Source organism: Chiloscyllium punctatum, chromosome 22 (assembly GCF_047496795.1).
Source record: "Chiloscyllium punctatum isolate Juve2018m chromosome 22, sChiPun1.3, whole genome shotgun sequence".
Lineage (NCBI taxonomy): Eukaryota > Metazoa > Chordata > Chondrichthyes > Orectolobiformes > Hemiscylliidae > Chiloscyllium > Chiloscyllium punctatum.
In genome coordinates, this window is record NC_092760.1 from 71,262,393 (window position 1) to 71,280,386 (window position 17,994).

The 17,994-nt window shown below is 40.3% G+C and overlaps 1 protein-coding gene across 2 annotated transcripts in view; it reads right to left on the reverse strand.

Annotated features, from left to right (window-relative positions):
- Positions 1 to 15,060, reverse strand: part of LOC140493773 (transmembrane protein 263-like) — a 155,938-nt gene extending 140,878 nt beyond the window's left edge. For both annotated transcript variants that reach the window (XM_072592636.1, XM_072592635.1), the window contains exon 1: positions 14,930 to 15,060. In XM_072592636.1, coding sequence (XP_072448737.1) covers positions 14,930 to 14,935 — 6 coding nt within the window. In that variant the 5' untranslated portion in view covers positions 14,936 to 15,060. The remainder of the gene's footprint in view (positions 1 to 14,929) is intronic.
- Positions 15,061 to 17,994: the final 2,934 nt, after the last annotated feature.

The window sequence follows — 17,994 nt, forward strand, 5'->3', positions numbered from 1 at the left end:
TGCATCACAGATTGATAGCTGAACCACATTTTACTTCCCACCTCAGCGTAACAGACTAAGCGTAAACCCAAGCCACCCAACAGTCATTCCATTGCTTCCTTACCAGACTTATGAACAACTAATTCCAGACTTCCCAATTAATTTATTTCCATACACTGGTTTTGTTTTAAAACAGAATACTGAATTTATTGAAATGTATAACTTCAGAGAGAAAAAGTAAATAAACACAAAGCTATTAAAAATGTTTATGCTTTTAACCCAAAAACTTTGTTTTCAGCCACCCTATTCCTCCAAGAGACAATTAGTTAAGGTAACTCAGTTCACTCAGGTAAAAGGATCAAGACTTCTAACTTAGCTTTCCACCAAGTGGACTTCCAAAAGATGGTGAGAAAGGTTAGGCAGGGACCTTTTCAAATCTTCATGCTGTCTTTTCAGCCAAGTCTCCTCCGAAAACAATTATAAAGACAAACTTCAAATCTGGTTCCATCCTGAGACTGACTGTCCTTTCTCATAACCTCAACTACCATTCAACATCTACTTGAACACTGGTTCTAAAGTCTGGAAGAGACCCTATTCCCAGGTCCTAAGTGTTAACAGCCAACCTCTGCTGTCTGTTTAAACACAAAGCTCTTATTGGGGTCTCCGCTAGAATTCTTATCCAAGCATCAGCCTACAATGAACCTCCAGGATTGCCCTCAAAACAAAGCTTGCTTGGTTTGTTCTCTTTTACCTCAAGCTGTTTCAAAGTCCACAAATCATTCTCAGCTCAACTCCCAGTTTACAGCTCTAGATCAACAAAATAAAAACAGAAGTAATGAAAAAGCAGCAAAGGTTTAACACAAATTCAGCAGACTCAATGGAGATCTCAATGAGATCGCTTCATAATTTTGAACATCCCTAACAAATAGTTTCCTTCGAGCGGATAAGTTTAACGAACAAACTAACTTTGAGCATCTGACTATAACTTGTTTGCTTTTATACTTATGCTTGTGTTTCTAAAACTCAACCTCACTTTGTGACCTTTTCTGCTTGCCATCTCAAAAAAAAGTGTTAATCCCAGGTTTGTCCCCACATTCCCACAAATTGAAATATATATTGCCTCACGTTCCTCCTACCAAAATGCATTACTGTTCTATTTCAGCTGCTAAGTTACTACCCATTTCATCAGTTTGTCTGCTAATCCATCCAAAAAGAGCACAGCCAGCATAAATGTTCCTCAGTGTTACACTTAAAACTCACTCTTCATAGTCTTCTATTTGTAGAGTGAAATTCAAACATGCAACTTCACAATTCAGAAATAATCACACCATTCTTAATAATACTCAAAACAATCAAAAACTGAATCCATGCAGCTGCTTCAGGCTCAAGTAATATCACAAGCTGAATTGAGACACAGCTAGTAGCCATTAGCCATGATCCATGATAACCACATCCGCAGCAAGTTTCTGCAGCTTCAGCAATGTTGGCTCTCAGATGGTAAGCTCAATGTCAAGCTTCAGGTACTGCGATGCATCAGGATTGGAGAATGTTTGCAGTTTTGGAAAAGAGTTGTAGCTCAGGTTGTGGATCAAGTGGTCGATCAAACTAGTAGACCTGTGCCTTACAACCCAATTTACCTTCAACAAGATCTACAAATCAATGGGATGCCTATGAGATAACCAATATCAGGACACCTAGCAGAAGTAGTTATGCTGAAGTCAGAACAAACAGCCCTTCCCACAATCCAGCCCAAGCTTGAGGTCCATTTTGTGGATGACACCTTTGTCATCACTCAACGCAACAAATAAGAAACCCACCTATACAAACAACATCCTTACCAGTATAAAGTTCACAGAGGAAGAGAACAACAACAACAAGACTTCCTTTCCTCGACATCACAGTAGAATGAAAAGCCAATGGAGAACTGCAGACCAGCGTCTGCAGGAAAGCCACATACAGTGACCAGATATTTAGCTATAAGAACAATCATCTCAACACCTAAAAATGGAGCTGCAGCAGGGCATTACTTAAAACGAGCCACAACACACTGCCACACCCAGGAATGAGAGACCAAGGAAATATACCGATATAACGTATTCAGGAATAACAAATACCCGATGAGTGCAGTCTGCCATTCCTACACAATAAACCTAAACAAGACACAACATGCCCAGAGACTCTAGTCACCCTGCCATACATTAAAGACATTTCAAAGAGGATGACTAGACTACTCAGGCCCCTTGGCATCATGGTAGCACACAGAACTACCACTACACAGAAACCGATCCTCATTAATTTAAAGGACCCCATACCAACAACCAGCAGAACGAACAGATACAAAATACCCTGCAAGGACTGCAACAAACCTTGTGTTAGACACACTGGCATGAAACTAGCCACCAAAAACATGACCAACATCATTAGTATCATATACACAGACAAAGAGGGACACCAGTTTGATTGGGACAATGCATCGATCCTGGGACAGGACAAAGACACATGCGGGAATTCATAGACACCTGGCATTCAAACCTGATCTCCATTAATAAACATGTCAATTTGGTACCATTTACCAACCTCTCAAAAATAACCGAAAGGGTCATCACTCACCACAACAGGCCAATACACATTAACAGCAAGTGGGTCATAACACCAGCACTTCATCAGAGACTCAGTGATGTTACCTAGCACGGTGACAAAATGTCAGAGAACAAGTCTATCAGCTCAGCCAGCAAACTTACAAACTGACTGGGACAGGTCACCCAAACACTTAGTTCTTGGAAGGAATTACACCCATTAAGCAGTTTAATTTTAATCAATGATTGAGACAAAAAAGTCTGCCTGCAAGTGAAGTAGGTGTGGAATCTCAGTCTCTCTTGCTATCTTCTAACAGGCCTGGTAACTGTCCAAATTCAAGATTATATGTAGCCAAGAGCAGGGACTGCAGGGAGGATACGCAAACTGACCAGGGAAGTGTGGTGCAGGATGCCATGCTAATGTGTAGAATAAAAGGGAATGCCATGGTTGTCAGAACAGTCTCTTATATTCTCATCTGTGGAAAGAAGGTAATTTCTTCAGGACTAGAGTAATTTTGAACAAGCAAAAAAAAAGATTCAGTGCTGTGATCCACATAGGTACCAATGACCAAAAGAAAACAGAAACAGTCACTGCTAATGGAGTATGAACAATGAACTACCCTGAAAAACAAAACAATGAACAAAGTCAATTAATAGTTAAACATACAGTATGGATTCCTGCAAAACATTTGGATTTGCGATTTGAAGATTATCCAATTATCCTGCGAGATGGTTTCTTGTTAGTCCTCTATCTACTCTCACATTGCCTATAACACCAGAAGCTACGAAATGGTGCAGTTACCTTTCATGTGGCAACTTATTGAAGGTCTTTTTGAAATCCAGATACGGATCTACTTGTTCCTCTATACCCATACATCATGTTGAATTCTCAAACAAGGTGGTGAATGAGTTACCAAATCAAATATGCTTTGTGCTAGATGTACGGACAGGTCCACCTCAAACCATTGCATCCTGATTGGTTCCTCGCATGTGATGTATAGATACTCGTCAAACAAATGGAGAATCGTCATTTCTAGTCTGTCGATGAAGCCATGATATGTAAGCAGCTGGTATAGTTAGAAATTCAGTAATGATAATGCCATTAAAATGTCATGAGTAGATGGTTAGATTGTCACATTATGTTTCACTCATCTGAGTACAAGTTTGAATTATTATTCAACAAGAACTTCCAGGCTCAAATCACAATACTTTGCTTTAATCTTCAACATTTTTAAATTGCTTTCCCAAAAGAGGCAGAACATAGAATGTTGGGACCACACGTTTTAAAAAGGAAATCAAGGTTCCAAACAAGACGTGCACAACAGGAACAAATACATCCACCACCCTCAACTGTATGTTATCAGCGAAGATGTGGACCCTCAGCGAGGCCTCTCGGTTCCACGATCAGTCAATAAACACTCTCAATCAGTCTGGCTTTTAAGACTTCACTCTTCATTTTTCATACGGCCAGGCACTTAGCGTCCAGAAACTGAAATTACACACTTCTGCATTCCTCAGAGGAGCTGCGCAATTAGCTTAAAATAGACATTTTTATACTTTTCTTAAAGAAGGGTATAGGCTATGATTGCCTAGTACATTCAAACAATTACCATTCAATACACTATCCTGCTTTATTTGACAGTTACTTGGTCCAATGATATTTCCTGGGAACCAACTTTGCTTTCCAACACTCAGGCCACCCCTATCTCACTAACCAAGCCATTGCACCTGCATCTGAAGTTCAGTTAGGATGACCAGTAATGTCTTATTTCATTTAGTTATTTCTATGGTGTAAAGAGAGCATTGTCTGCTAATCTCTATTGAAGCAGACTATGGTTAATCAATTATGCAACTATAGCAGAATTAGCAGTTAGTAATTTAAAAGTCATTTTATGCAGCTTTAGCAGAATTGTCAATTTGCAGCCGAGAAGCTGGTCATGTTATTTACATAGGCAGCAATAAAATGGCTTCTCTAAGTTATTAAGAGCATCTGTTAAGTGGTTGTTCCTGACAACAACTAGTTATCTCAACCTGAATTCAGGTTTCAGATCCTCATCAGCAAGCTGACACCATCAGCTGTGACCTCAAAACAACTCTCTGATCAAAAGGAATAGTGAACTCAATCAGAATCTCATCATATCATGGCCTCGAGCAAGTCCTCGAAGAGGGGATAAGGAAGACCGACAAGGAGTGGCAAGGGATGCTGTCTAAACTGCCCATTACCTCCTCAAAAAAATTCTGACAAATTTGTCAGGCATGACCTCCCCTTGACAATGCTGTACTGACTCAGGTCTATTTTCTGAAAGGAAAACCCAAAATTTAACATGCATCTTTGAAAAGGTAAACTTGAATGTCAAAGCCCAACACCTGTTCATTTCCAGATTTGAAAACAGGCATTAGAACTTTTTACATACATTTTAAGACAGCACACCACAACGATCATGGTGCCAGATCATGGTGACAGTTACAGCACATTAATTTTGTCTTTAAAACTGTATCCTTTCCATGAGTTATAAATAGAAAACAAGATGTAGGGAATTCTAAGTTCACCCAGGCAAATCACTGCAGAAAGTGCCAAGATTTCACAACATCCAGTCTCAGCAAAGTCAGTCAGATTGGGAGAGTCAATTTTAAAGATTCAGCATCAGAACTTTTCATAAATCAGACTGAATTTCTTTGTTAATTTTTAACATACATGTGCTATTTTCAGCTGTATGAACAAGTTATGGTTAACATTTACAGAATAATTAACTTTACAGCAAGTTACTAACATCAAGAACAAACTTGTACAGTGATCAAGTGACCCAAGCAAATATTGTCAGCAACAGCTAAGCATAAGAATCAAAGACATACAAGCAGAATTAGGCTATTTGACCCATAGAGTCACCTCCACCTTCAATCTCATCCCCATTCTCCTACCTTCTTACCGTAACACCCAATCTCCTTATTGATCAAGGATCTGCCGTAAATCCACTCAATATCTTGGCCTACACAGCCTTCTGTGGCAAAGAGTTCCACAGATTTACCACCCTCTGGCTGAAGAAATTCCTCATCTCAGTTTTAAAGATTCATCCCATTACTCTGAAGCTGTACCCTCAGGTCCTAGTTTCTCCCACTAGTGGAAACATCTTCTCCGTATCCATTCCATCCCAGTCTCAGTATTCTTTAACTTTCAAACAAATCTTCCCTCATCCTGCTACTCTACCTCTCCTCATATGACATGTCCCTCATCTCCAGAATCATTATTGGAAACCTCCTCTGGATCCCCTCCAAGACCAACATATCCTGGTTTAACTACAGGGTCCAAAACTGCTCTCAACAGTCCAAATGCAGACTGACCAGAGCCTTGTACAGCCTCAGCAGTATATCTTAGCTCTTGTACTCTTGGTCTGAAAACAAATGCCATCATTGCCTTTGCATTCCCAACAGCTAAGAACCCATAATGTTAACCTTAACAGAATCCTAAACAAGGACTACGAAATCCCTTCATGCTTCAGGTTTCCAAATCCTTGCCCCATTTCGAAAATAGCCTAATCTTATATTCTTGCTATCGAAGTGCAGAACCTCACAGATTCCCATTTTGTATTCCATCTGTCACTCCTTTGCCCACTCAGCTTGTCCAAGGCCTTCTGCAGCCTCCCCATTTCCTCAACACTATTTGACACAAAGATAGGTGGATGGCCATGTGTAAATTTTGGAGCAATGGCCCAGAGATCCTTTGTCCAGATTGTTAATGTATAAAGATAGTTGTGATCCCAAACCCACGAACTCCAGGAGTCACAAACTCCCATTCTGAAATAAGCCCATTTATCCCTAATTGGCTGTCAGTCAGCCAATCCTCTACCCATGCCAAAACTTTACCTCTAACACCATGGGCTCATCGCTTATTTTAGCAGCTTCCTCTGTAGCACCTTATCAAACACCTTCTCTCAACCCAAACACACCATATCCACTGGCTCTCCTCTGTCTAAATTGCTCATTACCCCCTCAAAAGAATCCTGACAAATTGGTCAGGCATGACCTCCCCTTGATAACATTGTGCTGACTCAGGTCTATTTTCTAAAGACACAAATCCTAAGTTACGCAGCAATAGATCACAATAGCACCATTGATATGAAACCCGTATACCCTGAAGCACTTGCTGCCAGATGGAAAACAGCAGCTTTTGCCTCATTCTAGTGAGCAACCAATACCTTTATATTAAAGTTGTAGCTGTTAAAAACCACAAGCCAGTCACTGATGCTCGAATCACTGTAGCTGTGTTGTTGCTCAGTTATCCAGCAACATCTCTTCCATGCATTCGTAGGACATCAGCATCCCTGGCTGGCCAGCATATCTTGCTCATCCCTAGTTGCTTATGGTATGAGCTGTCTGCTTGAATTCTGCAGTCTACATGTTGCAGGTCAACTCTCAATGCATTTAGAAAGGGAATTCCAGGATTTCAACCCAACAAGAAACTTGCCAAGTCAAGATGGTGAGTGTGACTTAGTAATGAACTTCTAAGAGTATTTTTATCTGTCTGCCACACTTGCCCTTCTTGATGGAGATGGTGAAAGGTTTGGAAAGTGCTGTCTGAGGATCTTGGAATTTCTGCAGTGCATCTTGCAGATTAGTACACAGTTCTGGTGGTACCGCCAATCCTTTAAGTATTGTTCTGCATAGTGCCAAGCTTACTGTTGGAGCCATAGCCATCAGGCATATTCCTAACCTTGTCCATCATGTACAAGGCAAAGTTATGGGGAACCATGTGAGATAGATACTCTGTAGTACTCCTTGCCTCTGATAGTGGGGTTTCAGTGATGGTAACATGCAATGTCATGGGATGGTAATTAGACCATTTCTTATTGGAAATAGTCAGCCCGGCATTGTGTGAATGGTACTTGGCACTCGTCAGTCCAAGCCTGGAAACTGTCCAGATTTGTTGCAGTACGAGGAGCTAATTATTGTGCAAACATCCTCACTTCTGACTTTATGATAAGATGGAAGGTCATTGATGAAGCAGATGAAAATTGTTGTACCGAGGACATGACCCTGAAGAATTCCTACAGAGACATCCTGGTGCTGACATGACTGTCCTCCTATAACCACAACCATCTTCATTTAATTTTAGATGTGACTCCAAGCAGAGAAAAAGGTTGCCCCAATTCCCACTGATTCCAGTTTTGCAAGCGCTTCTTGATGCCACACAGTCCCATGCTGCCTTGCCATCAATGGCTGTCACTCTCACCTCACCTCTGGCATTCAGTTAGTTTGTTTAGAAAAGGCAATGATGAGGTCAAGAGCAGCATGGCCCTGGCAGAACCCAAACTGGGTGTCACTGAGCATATTTATTGCTAAGCAGGTGCTGCTTGATAGCACTGTTGATGACACCTTCCATCACTTTACTGACAATTGGGAATGGACTGATAGGGTTCTAACTGACTAGGTTGAATTTGTCCTGCTGTTTCTGTACACAATATTCCTGGGCCATTTCCCATCTTGTCAGGTATGTACCAGGCGTTAACACAACATTGGAACAGCTTGGCTAGGGAGCAGCATGTTTTGGTGCCCAAGTGTTCAGTATTATTGCCAGAATTGTCAGGAGCCATAGCCTTTGCATCTCCAGTATTTCTTGGTATCACGTGGAGTGAATAGAATTGGCTGAAGACTGCAATGTCTGATGCTAGGAAACTACTGTAGGAGCCCAAGATGGATCATCTACTCAAAACTTCGAGCTGAAAATTACTGCAAGTGCTTCAGCCATACCTTTTGCACTCATCAATCTGTCTCTTCCATCGTTGAGGTTGGGGATATTTGCTGAGCCTCCTCTTCCACTGAATCGCAACTGGATGTTGGGCTACAGAATCATTAGCCCTGTCATTTGCCGCTTGGTAGCTTCAGCAGATTGACACCCCATTTTTCAGCATGCATAGTGCTGCTCCCTGCATCCACTTATGTAGGGCTGATCTCCTGGTTTGATAGTAATGGTTGAGCGGGTGTTATGCCGGCCTATGAAAATGCAAATTGTGCTCGAGTACAATTCTGCTGCTAAATACGGTCAACAATTTCTCAGGCCCAGTTGAGTTGCTTCAGAATTGATATAACTGAGTGGCTTGCTTGGCACTTTGTGTTAATAAATGTGGTGCTGAAAAAGCACAAGAGTTCAAGCAGCAGAGGAGCAGGAGAGTCAATTTCAAAAGGGCAGTGCCAAGTTGGAGGGTTGGATCTGGGGTATGGGGGGGGGGGGGAGGAGGAGATGAAGAAACTAGATCAATGTCGATTTCACCAGTTTGATTGGAGGGTCCCAAGACAGAAAAATGAGGTGTTCCTCCTCCAGGCGTCTGGTGACTTGAATTTGGCAGTGGAGGCGGCCCAGGACTTGCATGTCCTTGGCGGAGTGAGGCTGGGTGGGGGGGGTGTAGAAGAGTTGAAGTGGCCAGCTGTAGGGTAGTGGGCTTGTTGGGTGCATGTATCCCAGAGAGAGATTCCTGATCCGTTCCCCAAGTTGGCGTCCCGTCTCCCCAAAAGCAGATTTTAAGAGTCAGTCAACCGCATTGTTGTGGTTCTAGAGTCACAAAAAAGCTAGATGAGGTGAGGACAACAGATTTCCTCACCATCGAAAATAATACCAGTAGGCCATCACCTTCCCCTTTAGTGATGACTGCTTGGAATACACCTGGAGAGATGTCAGCTCAGCTTGCCAGCGGCCTCATAAGCCTGGCCTTAGTGGAAAGTTTTGTATCCATTCCATCCAGTGACCACATCCAATGCTTAAATAGCCTCAGGTTCAATCCATTGCCACAATAGAGATAAAAGACAGACAACAAATAGTTAACTATCATTTGAGTTTAATGCAAGACCTTCATAAATTATAAATTGCTTTTAAAAAAAACCAAACATTAACTTCAACTTGCTGTTGTGCTCTCAACCAGTTTGGGCCAAACTCTTGGAACCAAACACAAGATAAATAAAAACTTTTAAACCCTTTCACATGTAAAGCAAGCATTGGCTCTTCTTTTTTTGATTTACAATTTTCACATGGGATCAATGTCATTTTCAGAATATTCAATTTAAATAACGATGCAGACACAGGACCATGCAAGTCTACAGAATTTCAGGAAGTTTTGGGGCAGGAACATGGCTTGGTAACAGCAATGAGTAGACGATTTACACTCTCCAATATTTTCAACATCTTGGAAGCCAGTTCCAGTCAGAGTAAATTGAAAAGAATATCCAGTCACAGAGAACAAGGATTTCATAGATGTTGATTCTGTTGAGAATCAAAGGCATCAGCTGAACAGCCACAGTTTCAGGTTCAAGTTAATACTTTTCCTCTCCCAACTAGAGGAGACAAAATCCTTTTCAAACTTCATACCTTAATTTGAGATTACCTTTTAGTTTTTCCTCGAGGTTATAAGATAATATCTTTCTTTCTTTCTTTCACTCAAGAAAACTTGGTAACTGGGTCCCTAACTTTTTCTGGTACTACATTTTAAACTGAAGTGAGATACAGCTGCAAGCCAAAAAAACATTTAAAACCATTGTTATAACCAAAAAGAGTGAAGAGAAAGGAGTAGATTCACTCTCCCTCCTGAAGATAAATTTTGTAGGTTTGACCAAGCAATTGTCACCACTGGCAAATGATAGAAGCAGAGTGCAAGGAAATAAATCTTCTCTTTTTGGTAGTTTAAATTAAACTGCAGAAAACATTTTTATGTTTAAGCCGAGATGTACAGATTCTTTTTCAATAGGAGAAAGTAGGGACACAGGGAAGAGTCAGGAAAGTGGATGTGAGGAATGCCGGATCAATCTCAATACTATTGGATGGTGGAGGGGACAAACTTCCTACTCCCTCCCCTATTTCTTAAGCTCTTATTTACTTTGTACACTTGATAAAACAGGAATAACTTGCTAAAAATTGAAGCTGTTTCCCTTGGAAGAACTGGGGGTGGAATGTCATCTGAAGTCAGAAAAACAGTCATTGTAAAACATGCAGCCAAATATTTAGCAGTGGAAACTGAAGACCATGAAACAGATTAATGTTTAAAAAAAACCGAGATTGGAACTGGAATTCCATCAGGAAAGAAAAACAATCCCAGCAATTGGAGAAAAAGCAATTTTAAACTCTTTATGCATCCATTGTGAATACAACACAAACAAGTCGCGGTTCATTTCAATTGAAAGAATGGGTCATGTGAAAAGGCTGGACCAAATGTCAGGAGTTGGGTCATCATACAAGCGCATGTCGAGAAGCTTCAAGGATTGATGACCAATCCATGGGCCTTTTAGTGGAGATATAACACCTTGAATTCTTGCACTAAAGACAGTATAGGGATTTTTGATTTGAGAATTTTAGAACAATCAGTAAAACCTGAACAATTTTAAAATCCCTCTTCCTTCCGAACAAAGAAACTAAATTATATCATACAAAATCTAAAGCTCTTAAGAAATACCTGATCAAATGAAATGACACAATGACTGGAAGTGGGACGTATCTTCATGACACATCACATGCTCTGGGATACCTTCAAACAGGCCTTCAGGTTATGTACCGGTTTACTTTTTTTGCAGTGAAACTAGACAAAATACATTAACTTTGCTGTATAACCTGTAAGGGAGCAGACACAAAAATATAGGAGAGGAGAGCAAATGTGTTCGTACTCACTGGTATATGCTCCATCTTTGCCTGGTCTGTGGAGTAATATTCAGAAAAAAATCTGCTTTCAGCAATCAAACTGTCTTAGATGAAGTGTGCAGCTTCAACAAGATATTACTGAAGCATACTGTAATTTGCATATACATGTCTCATTGGACCAGTGAGGGAGCCATCCAGACAATTCAGCAACACCTACGTTTCTGGGAAAATTTCCCTAAAACTGTTTTCATAGGCTTCTCAATACATGAGCTGTGATGGGCATAAGATCTCAGCATAGTATCAACATTTTTTAATTGAAACTAGTCTAATGAGAGAGCCAGTGGAGGGAAAAGGAAAACAGAAAACACACATCACAGAAGTTTGCAACATCAACATCCATGTTCTATTGTTCTCCAATTTGTCGACTGCAACTCTTTAAAAGAGCAAGGGAAAATTTGAGTAACTGAAAGGAAGAACACGAAAGCCCACAGGAAATGACTGACCTCTCAGTTCAGCCAAAGAACCAGCAATCTAAACAAATGAGCATTTTTATAACATAGCACAGAGACATCCTTGAAGAGAGGTAAATGACTGCGGTAACAATTCACCTGGCTTTTGAAATTTTGTAAGTGGAGATAAAGAATTATATTCCTGACTATTTTATAACCTCTGCTCTGTTTGTGTGCATTTACTTATGGTAGTTTTAAAAGGGGTAAAGTTTAAGTTAAATAAATTAGAAATCCTGCCCTTCTGCTATTCCAGATAAGTTTAGGAATTTAGTTCAAGTAAGGTTTAGCAATTCACCTGAGTCCTCTTTTCCCCACTGACTGCAAACAGTTTAATTACAATAAATAGTAATTCTTATGAAAAACCTGGGGTGCATTTTCTTTTAGCCTGAACTGAACAGATAGAGGTTAATCAAATTTACACATTTTGTCAACTCAAGGAATGGGGATTTTCAGCACAGTATCCCCAACAAGTTGTGACATGGAACAGTTGAAGCACAGAGAATCCTTACAAATTGGAGCTTCAAGATAGTGGAGGGGGCACTGATGCAAACTGATCTGTCAACAAATATGCAGTCAAAAGAAATCCCAAATTAAAACGGTAAAGCAGTAAAAATTATGAAATCTCTTTTTCCAATTTATTCACACCTTACAATTACCCAACCTTGTACAGTAAAAAGCATTCAGGAAAATCTCTCTGCTTAGTGTACCATCGCTGAACAAGTATGATATCTACCATGTTGTTAATGCAGCCATGTTTTCACGCTGCACTACAAAATCCTGGAGCATCTCTGCAATTTCAACTAAAGAAAAAGACAGGCTAGTCGTTTGGCATTCATTGTCCCCAGTGTGTAAAGAGCATGGTGCATCTTTTTGCTTCATGCCATAGATTTCCATTTCCTGTATCAATTTCATTGTCTCTGACTGAGGAGATGACTCTCAGAAGTTAAGCCATCATTGCAGCGTGTTACCATCCTTTCAGGGAGAGATCTCCTACTGAAAGATGACTTGCCCATGCTCCATGGTGGTGCACTTCCGTGTGGACCATCTCCATTTTGATTGGTTGGCTGGCATAGTCAAAAGACAAGCCTGCCCACGTTTATCAAATACAGACTTACCATTCATTAACTTTACTTATCATTGCAACTTTTTATTCTTTTGGTTACCCTGTCTGTGAAAAATAGCTGACAACCTAGCCACAGCTAGACTGTTAGGTTAACCAAATTGGTCTCATTGCAATTTAGATCAAGAAATAGCTCAAGTAAACATCAGGTAGGACTGTAGCTTAAGCAGAGAAAATGATTACTCTTTCATCAAGTGGAAGGCAGACAGGGCTCAATCCCAGTTTGGATTTTACAAGGGAATAAGAACTGAAAAATCTTATCTTCCAGCTCATGCAAGAAGATCTGTAGACATCCCTAGTGTTGTGGCAATAGAAAAATGTTGCTGAGATATCCACAAATGAGATTGTATATCCAAGTTTTACTTATGAGAATGGCTGGAAGTGAGAGGTATTCAATTAACATATTTGGGTGGTCCACACAGTAATAAATAACTTAAGATTGTGCCATTAAGACTATATTAAAAAGAGATAAAACGAACAATGATATTTATGCTCCGTGGGAAACATGCAATGTTGTGGCACATTTCCACTGATTACACTATTAGGATGTGGAATTTCTTTTTTTTTAAATGTTAACTGGATTCTAATAATATAAACAAGATTCCGACTAACAAAGATTAAAACAAGACCTTTCATCTCAGTCAAGCAAATTTACCACCTTAAAATTTATACCACAAATCTGTTAAGTAATCCAAAAGGTACATTAAGTAGCAGAATTTTCAAAATGCCAAATAAAAAGCAAATGACAGAACATTAGGACAAGTGACGATGAAAGCCTGGTTGAGGAAATACTATTTAAGGGACAGTGGAAAAGTTTGAGAGAATTACAAGGGAATACAAATTCAAGATAATTCACTCAAAGGTGGCAGTGTAGGGTGTCTGGATGTACCAGTAGTGCCAACTTCTGGGTGCAAAGTTTTCATAATAAACTTACCAAGATCAGGAATGGAAAGGTCAGGAAAAACATGAAGGATGAGAATTTTGAACTTGAAACATTCATGAAACAAAACCAAAGTAGGTCAGTAATCATCAGATGATAACATAACCATGCTTGTTGAGAACTAGGATAGACAATAAAGCACAAAACTCCCCACAGATATCAGAATTGACTTCTGAATATGTAAACCACAGCAACCCCACATTATCTTCAATGTGCATCTTGTCCTTTACTTCTGTTGCTGTAACCATACATACAGCTGAGATCTTTTTTCTGAAAAGAACATAGTCAGCCTTGTGAACAGCTGTCAATATTTTTTTGCATATAGGGACAGTGTCCACAGGAGAAAGCTAGTAACTATATGGTGCTCCGCACATAGAAGCATTCCTTGTTCAAGCCAACAGTCCATCAATGTACAAATGAATTTCCTGATGACTCAGTATTTCATCAATTATATTAAACCTCCTTAAAGCCATAAAGATATCAAAATTATGCTCTACTGAATTTTAAACACAGGTAATATAGAGTTATACAGCAATGAATGAAATTATATCATTTCAACTTTTTAAAGAGATGAAATTTCAGAACCAACAAGACTTTTTAAATAGAAAGCAACGAACATTAAAGATATCAGCTGTCTGTTATATTTGATTACTTAAATCTAACTCTGCTTTTGGAGAAAACCCAATGATACCTAAGGAGGAGGTTCACATGCATTCTGGCCAAGTTTACAAACTTCTATCTTACTGCAATGAAATCCGTTCAACTCTTACGACACTGGATTTAGTTCACAAAGGCAAAGATTCTCTCCGTCCTAAGCCCAAATCAAAGGCACGCTAATTATTTTTATGACATGACCATTTAACGTTACAGTCAAGACATAAAAGACAGAATGTGCTGGTCGAGTGCGCAGCAAGTGCAGAGAAACTTCCAGCAATTCCGTTCTTTTCGAAGCCCGGATATGATTGGGATCGTCCTGCCTATGGTCGGGGGGCTCATGGACGGAGGGATCCGGGCCTACCCACAGACTCAGCCTCCACCGCGGCGGAGGGGAGATGGCAGTGAGGGGACCGCGGGGTCCCTTGGAAGGGTCCGAGGGTGGGAGAGGAGGAGACCGGGGTCGCAAAAGCCCCCCCCAAGCCCGCTGCGAGCCTGTGAGAGTGCGAACACACGCTGCTCCCCGCTTCCTCTCACCTTCATGGTGATCGCGACGAGGAGCAGGCGGCAACCGCCGCGACCTGAAGCCGGCTCCGTCACTCGCCCGCAGCAACAAGCCCCAACATCGGAGCCACCACCGACAGGAAGTGACGACAACAGGGAAAACAAGCATGACTCCACCCCCAGCACCCACTCTAACCAATCGACATGCTGCTTTGTACCCAACCAATCAGCATACAGCATCCTCCATGGCTAATCAGCATACTTCGCACGACTCAACCAATCATCGTGCAGTTTCCTTCACACAGATTCGGTCCCACGTGATAGTCCAACAAGTTCATTTGCAATCACAAGCTTGCGAAGCGCTGCCCCTTTGTCATGTGAAGGCTTCAGGAAATCACCTGGACTATAGTAATGTGGTGTTGTGTGACTTTTAATCATGTCTATTCCAGTCCAACACAAGCACCTCAACATCATTGCACCAAATTGATACAGACCTCTCTACACAACGTGGCCAAACAATCAACACGCAAACCATTTCCAAATCAATTAATATGCAGATCTCTTGATCAATCATAAGTGATGAAAGACTTAACGCCAATCTAGGTTTGTTCAAAACTTAGCATAAGTTGCATGATATTTTTATATTTTACTATAAATTCTGTGCACTGTGAACCTGCCATATCACCTACATGACAGTGGAACAATGCACTGAAAGCTACTACTTCCAAATAAACCTATTGGGTTATAACCTGGTTTTGTGTGATTTTTAATTTGGCCAACCCCAGTCTAACACTGGCACCTCCATATCATAATATATTTATGACTGGGCTGAAGTTCATTGCCAGTACAATCCCCTCTGCTTGATCGATGTCATCTTCTTTACCTTCCAAACCTTGTGTAACGTCCATATCAATTTAATTTCTCTGATCTTGATTTTAAACTAGAACTGAAAAAGGACAATTTTGAAGCCAGAAACTGTGGAAGGAATTGCTGCACTCTTAAAAACAAGTTCCTGAAATTAATTGTGTATGATGTTAACATTGTAGCTTTATTCAAGCAGTCAGAGAGGGGGAAATATTTGCAAACAGCACAGTATCAGAAGTTGTGTACTGAGTGAGATTTATCTGGTAACAAATAGCTGATTAGTTTATGCAATTAGGACCAGTTATGGATGCCAAAGGTCATCAGCATCCCTGACTGGTTCCTGGATAGCTGAACAGCTTGTGGGTGTTAATGATACAGGGATTGAAGCATACGTTGAGTGCCTCTATCTCTCCCTTCCTTTCTCTCTGTGTAGTAACAATACCTGAATCCTGTAAAAGTACAGCTATTTTCCCCACCAGTTGCTGAAGGTTGTTGCTTTTAACCAATAATTAAGAGATTTTGTGGTTAGTGTGCCAATCGTCATATGCATCCCACGAACCTGAAGAAAAGGGATTGAAGAACAGAAAGTCTGAGCAACCCAAAGGGAACTTCTCAACAATCTCTGTGGACCATATCCCCATCTTTTATTCCTTTATCCATAAAAGAAATGCTATTTTTTATATTTTTCTACCTGCATATTTATACAGAGGTTTTAGAAGGAGGATAGAGTTTAACCGGTAGACACATATATTGCTAGTTCACAACTGTTTTTGAGTTTAGATAAATAAATAATGGACTAGTGATTGTCACGAGGTCAGCCAGGTGGACTTCATAGTATATGAGTTCCCTGATTGGGGCTGTTAATCTAGTCAAATCAGAGAACTCTAGCTAACAATATAATCAAGAGTGTCAGGGGTTCTGCTCACTTTGAGAAATAGTTCTTAAGGAGCTGGACTAGTGTCAAGTACTATGTATGTGTAAACAAAGGGTGACTTAGTGACAGGATACCAGCCTCTGTGGTGTTATTTCAAGTAGCTCTTGATCAGCACAGGAACCTGGCCAGGGTTTTGCATAAACTTGATTCCTTTAGACAAGTAAATTGTGAACTTTTGCATGCTTTGATTAAATCATTAACTTTAAGGGGAGTCTGGGAGAAGTGGTGCTCAATAATTAGCACACTTTCCCAAGTCAATTGTAACTTCAAGAACCTTGTTATTCCCAAGTTTGACAGACCTGTGCAACACTGCCAGAACCTAAGAACTCCTTATAAATGCTGGAAGGTCCTAACAAACACAAGCAGACCTGTAAGACCCTAACAGGGTTTGGTAGACTTAACATCCTCAAACAAACACTAACATACCCCAAAAGATCCATAGTGGAATTCACAGAGCCCCCTAACAAATACTTATAGACCTGAGCTGTCTCAGACCAATCCAAGTAGACTCCACTTGGTCTATTTGGATTGGTCCGATGACTTCAAAACGTCATTCCTGATGAAGGGCTTTTGCCCGAAATGTCGATGTTACTGCTTCTCAGATGCTGCCTGAACTGCTGTGCTCTTCCAGCACCACTAATTCAGAATCTGACTTCAAAAAGACCCCACTTGGTCCGAACAGAACCTCACAGACCTTAACAGACCCAAACAAATGCTAAACAGTCTTAAAATGCTTGAGGAGACACTAACAAACCAGAGTGGAAGCACATTGTTGGTTTAGTATGAAAAGTAAAATACTGCAAATGTTGGAAATCTGAAAGCAACACAGAGAATGCTGGAGGCTTGGGACCATTGGTGAAGAGAGAAACAGAGCTAATGTTTTGAATCATGATGATTCTTCTTCAGAATTTAATTGTGCTGCTTCATCAATTGGTATGTTGTTGACATGTTTTCCATCAGTTGCCTCATTTTCCTGAACACCAATTTTGTCTTTTCCTGTGGAGGAATGGATCATTTTTATTTTCTAGAATGTAGCATGTAGATCATATATTTATAATCACTCAAGACTCATAGAATCTATGTCAGTAATTATAGGTGTGAGGAAACAAGTATCTAGGATGTGAGATGACAGATTATTGAGATACATTAGAGGATATGTAACATTTCAATACTTTGGTCTCATTTGATATTCCAAAGAATGATACTGTATTTTTAAGCTTGGACATATCATGTTACTTGTCTAATTTAGTTATCTCTTTTGCTTTTAATCTGAAAACACCCTTGTTCATGCTTACTTACC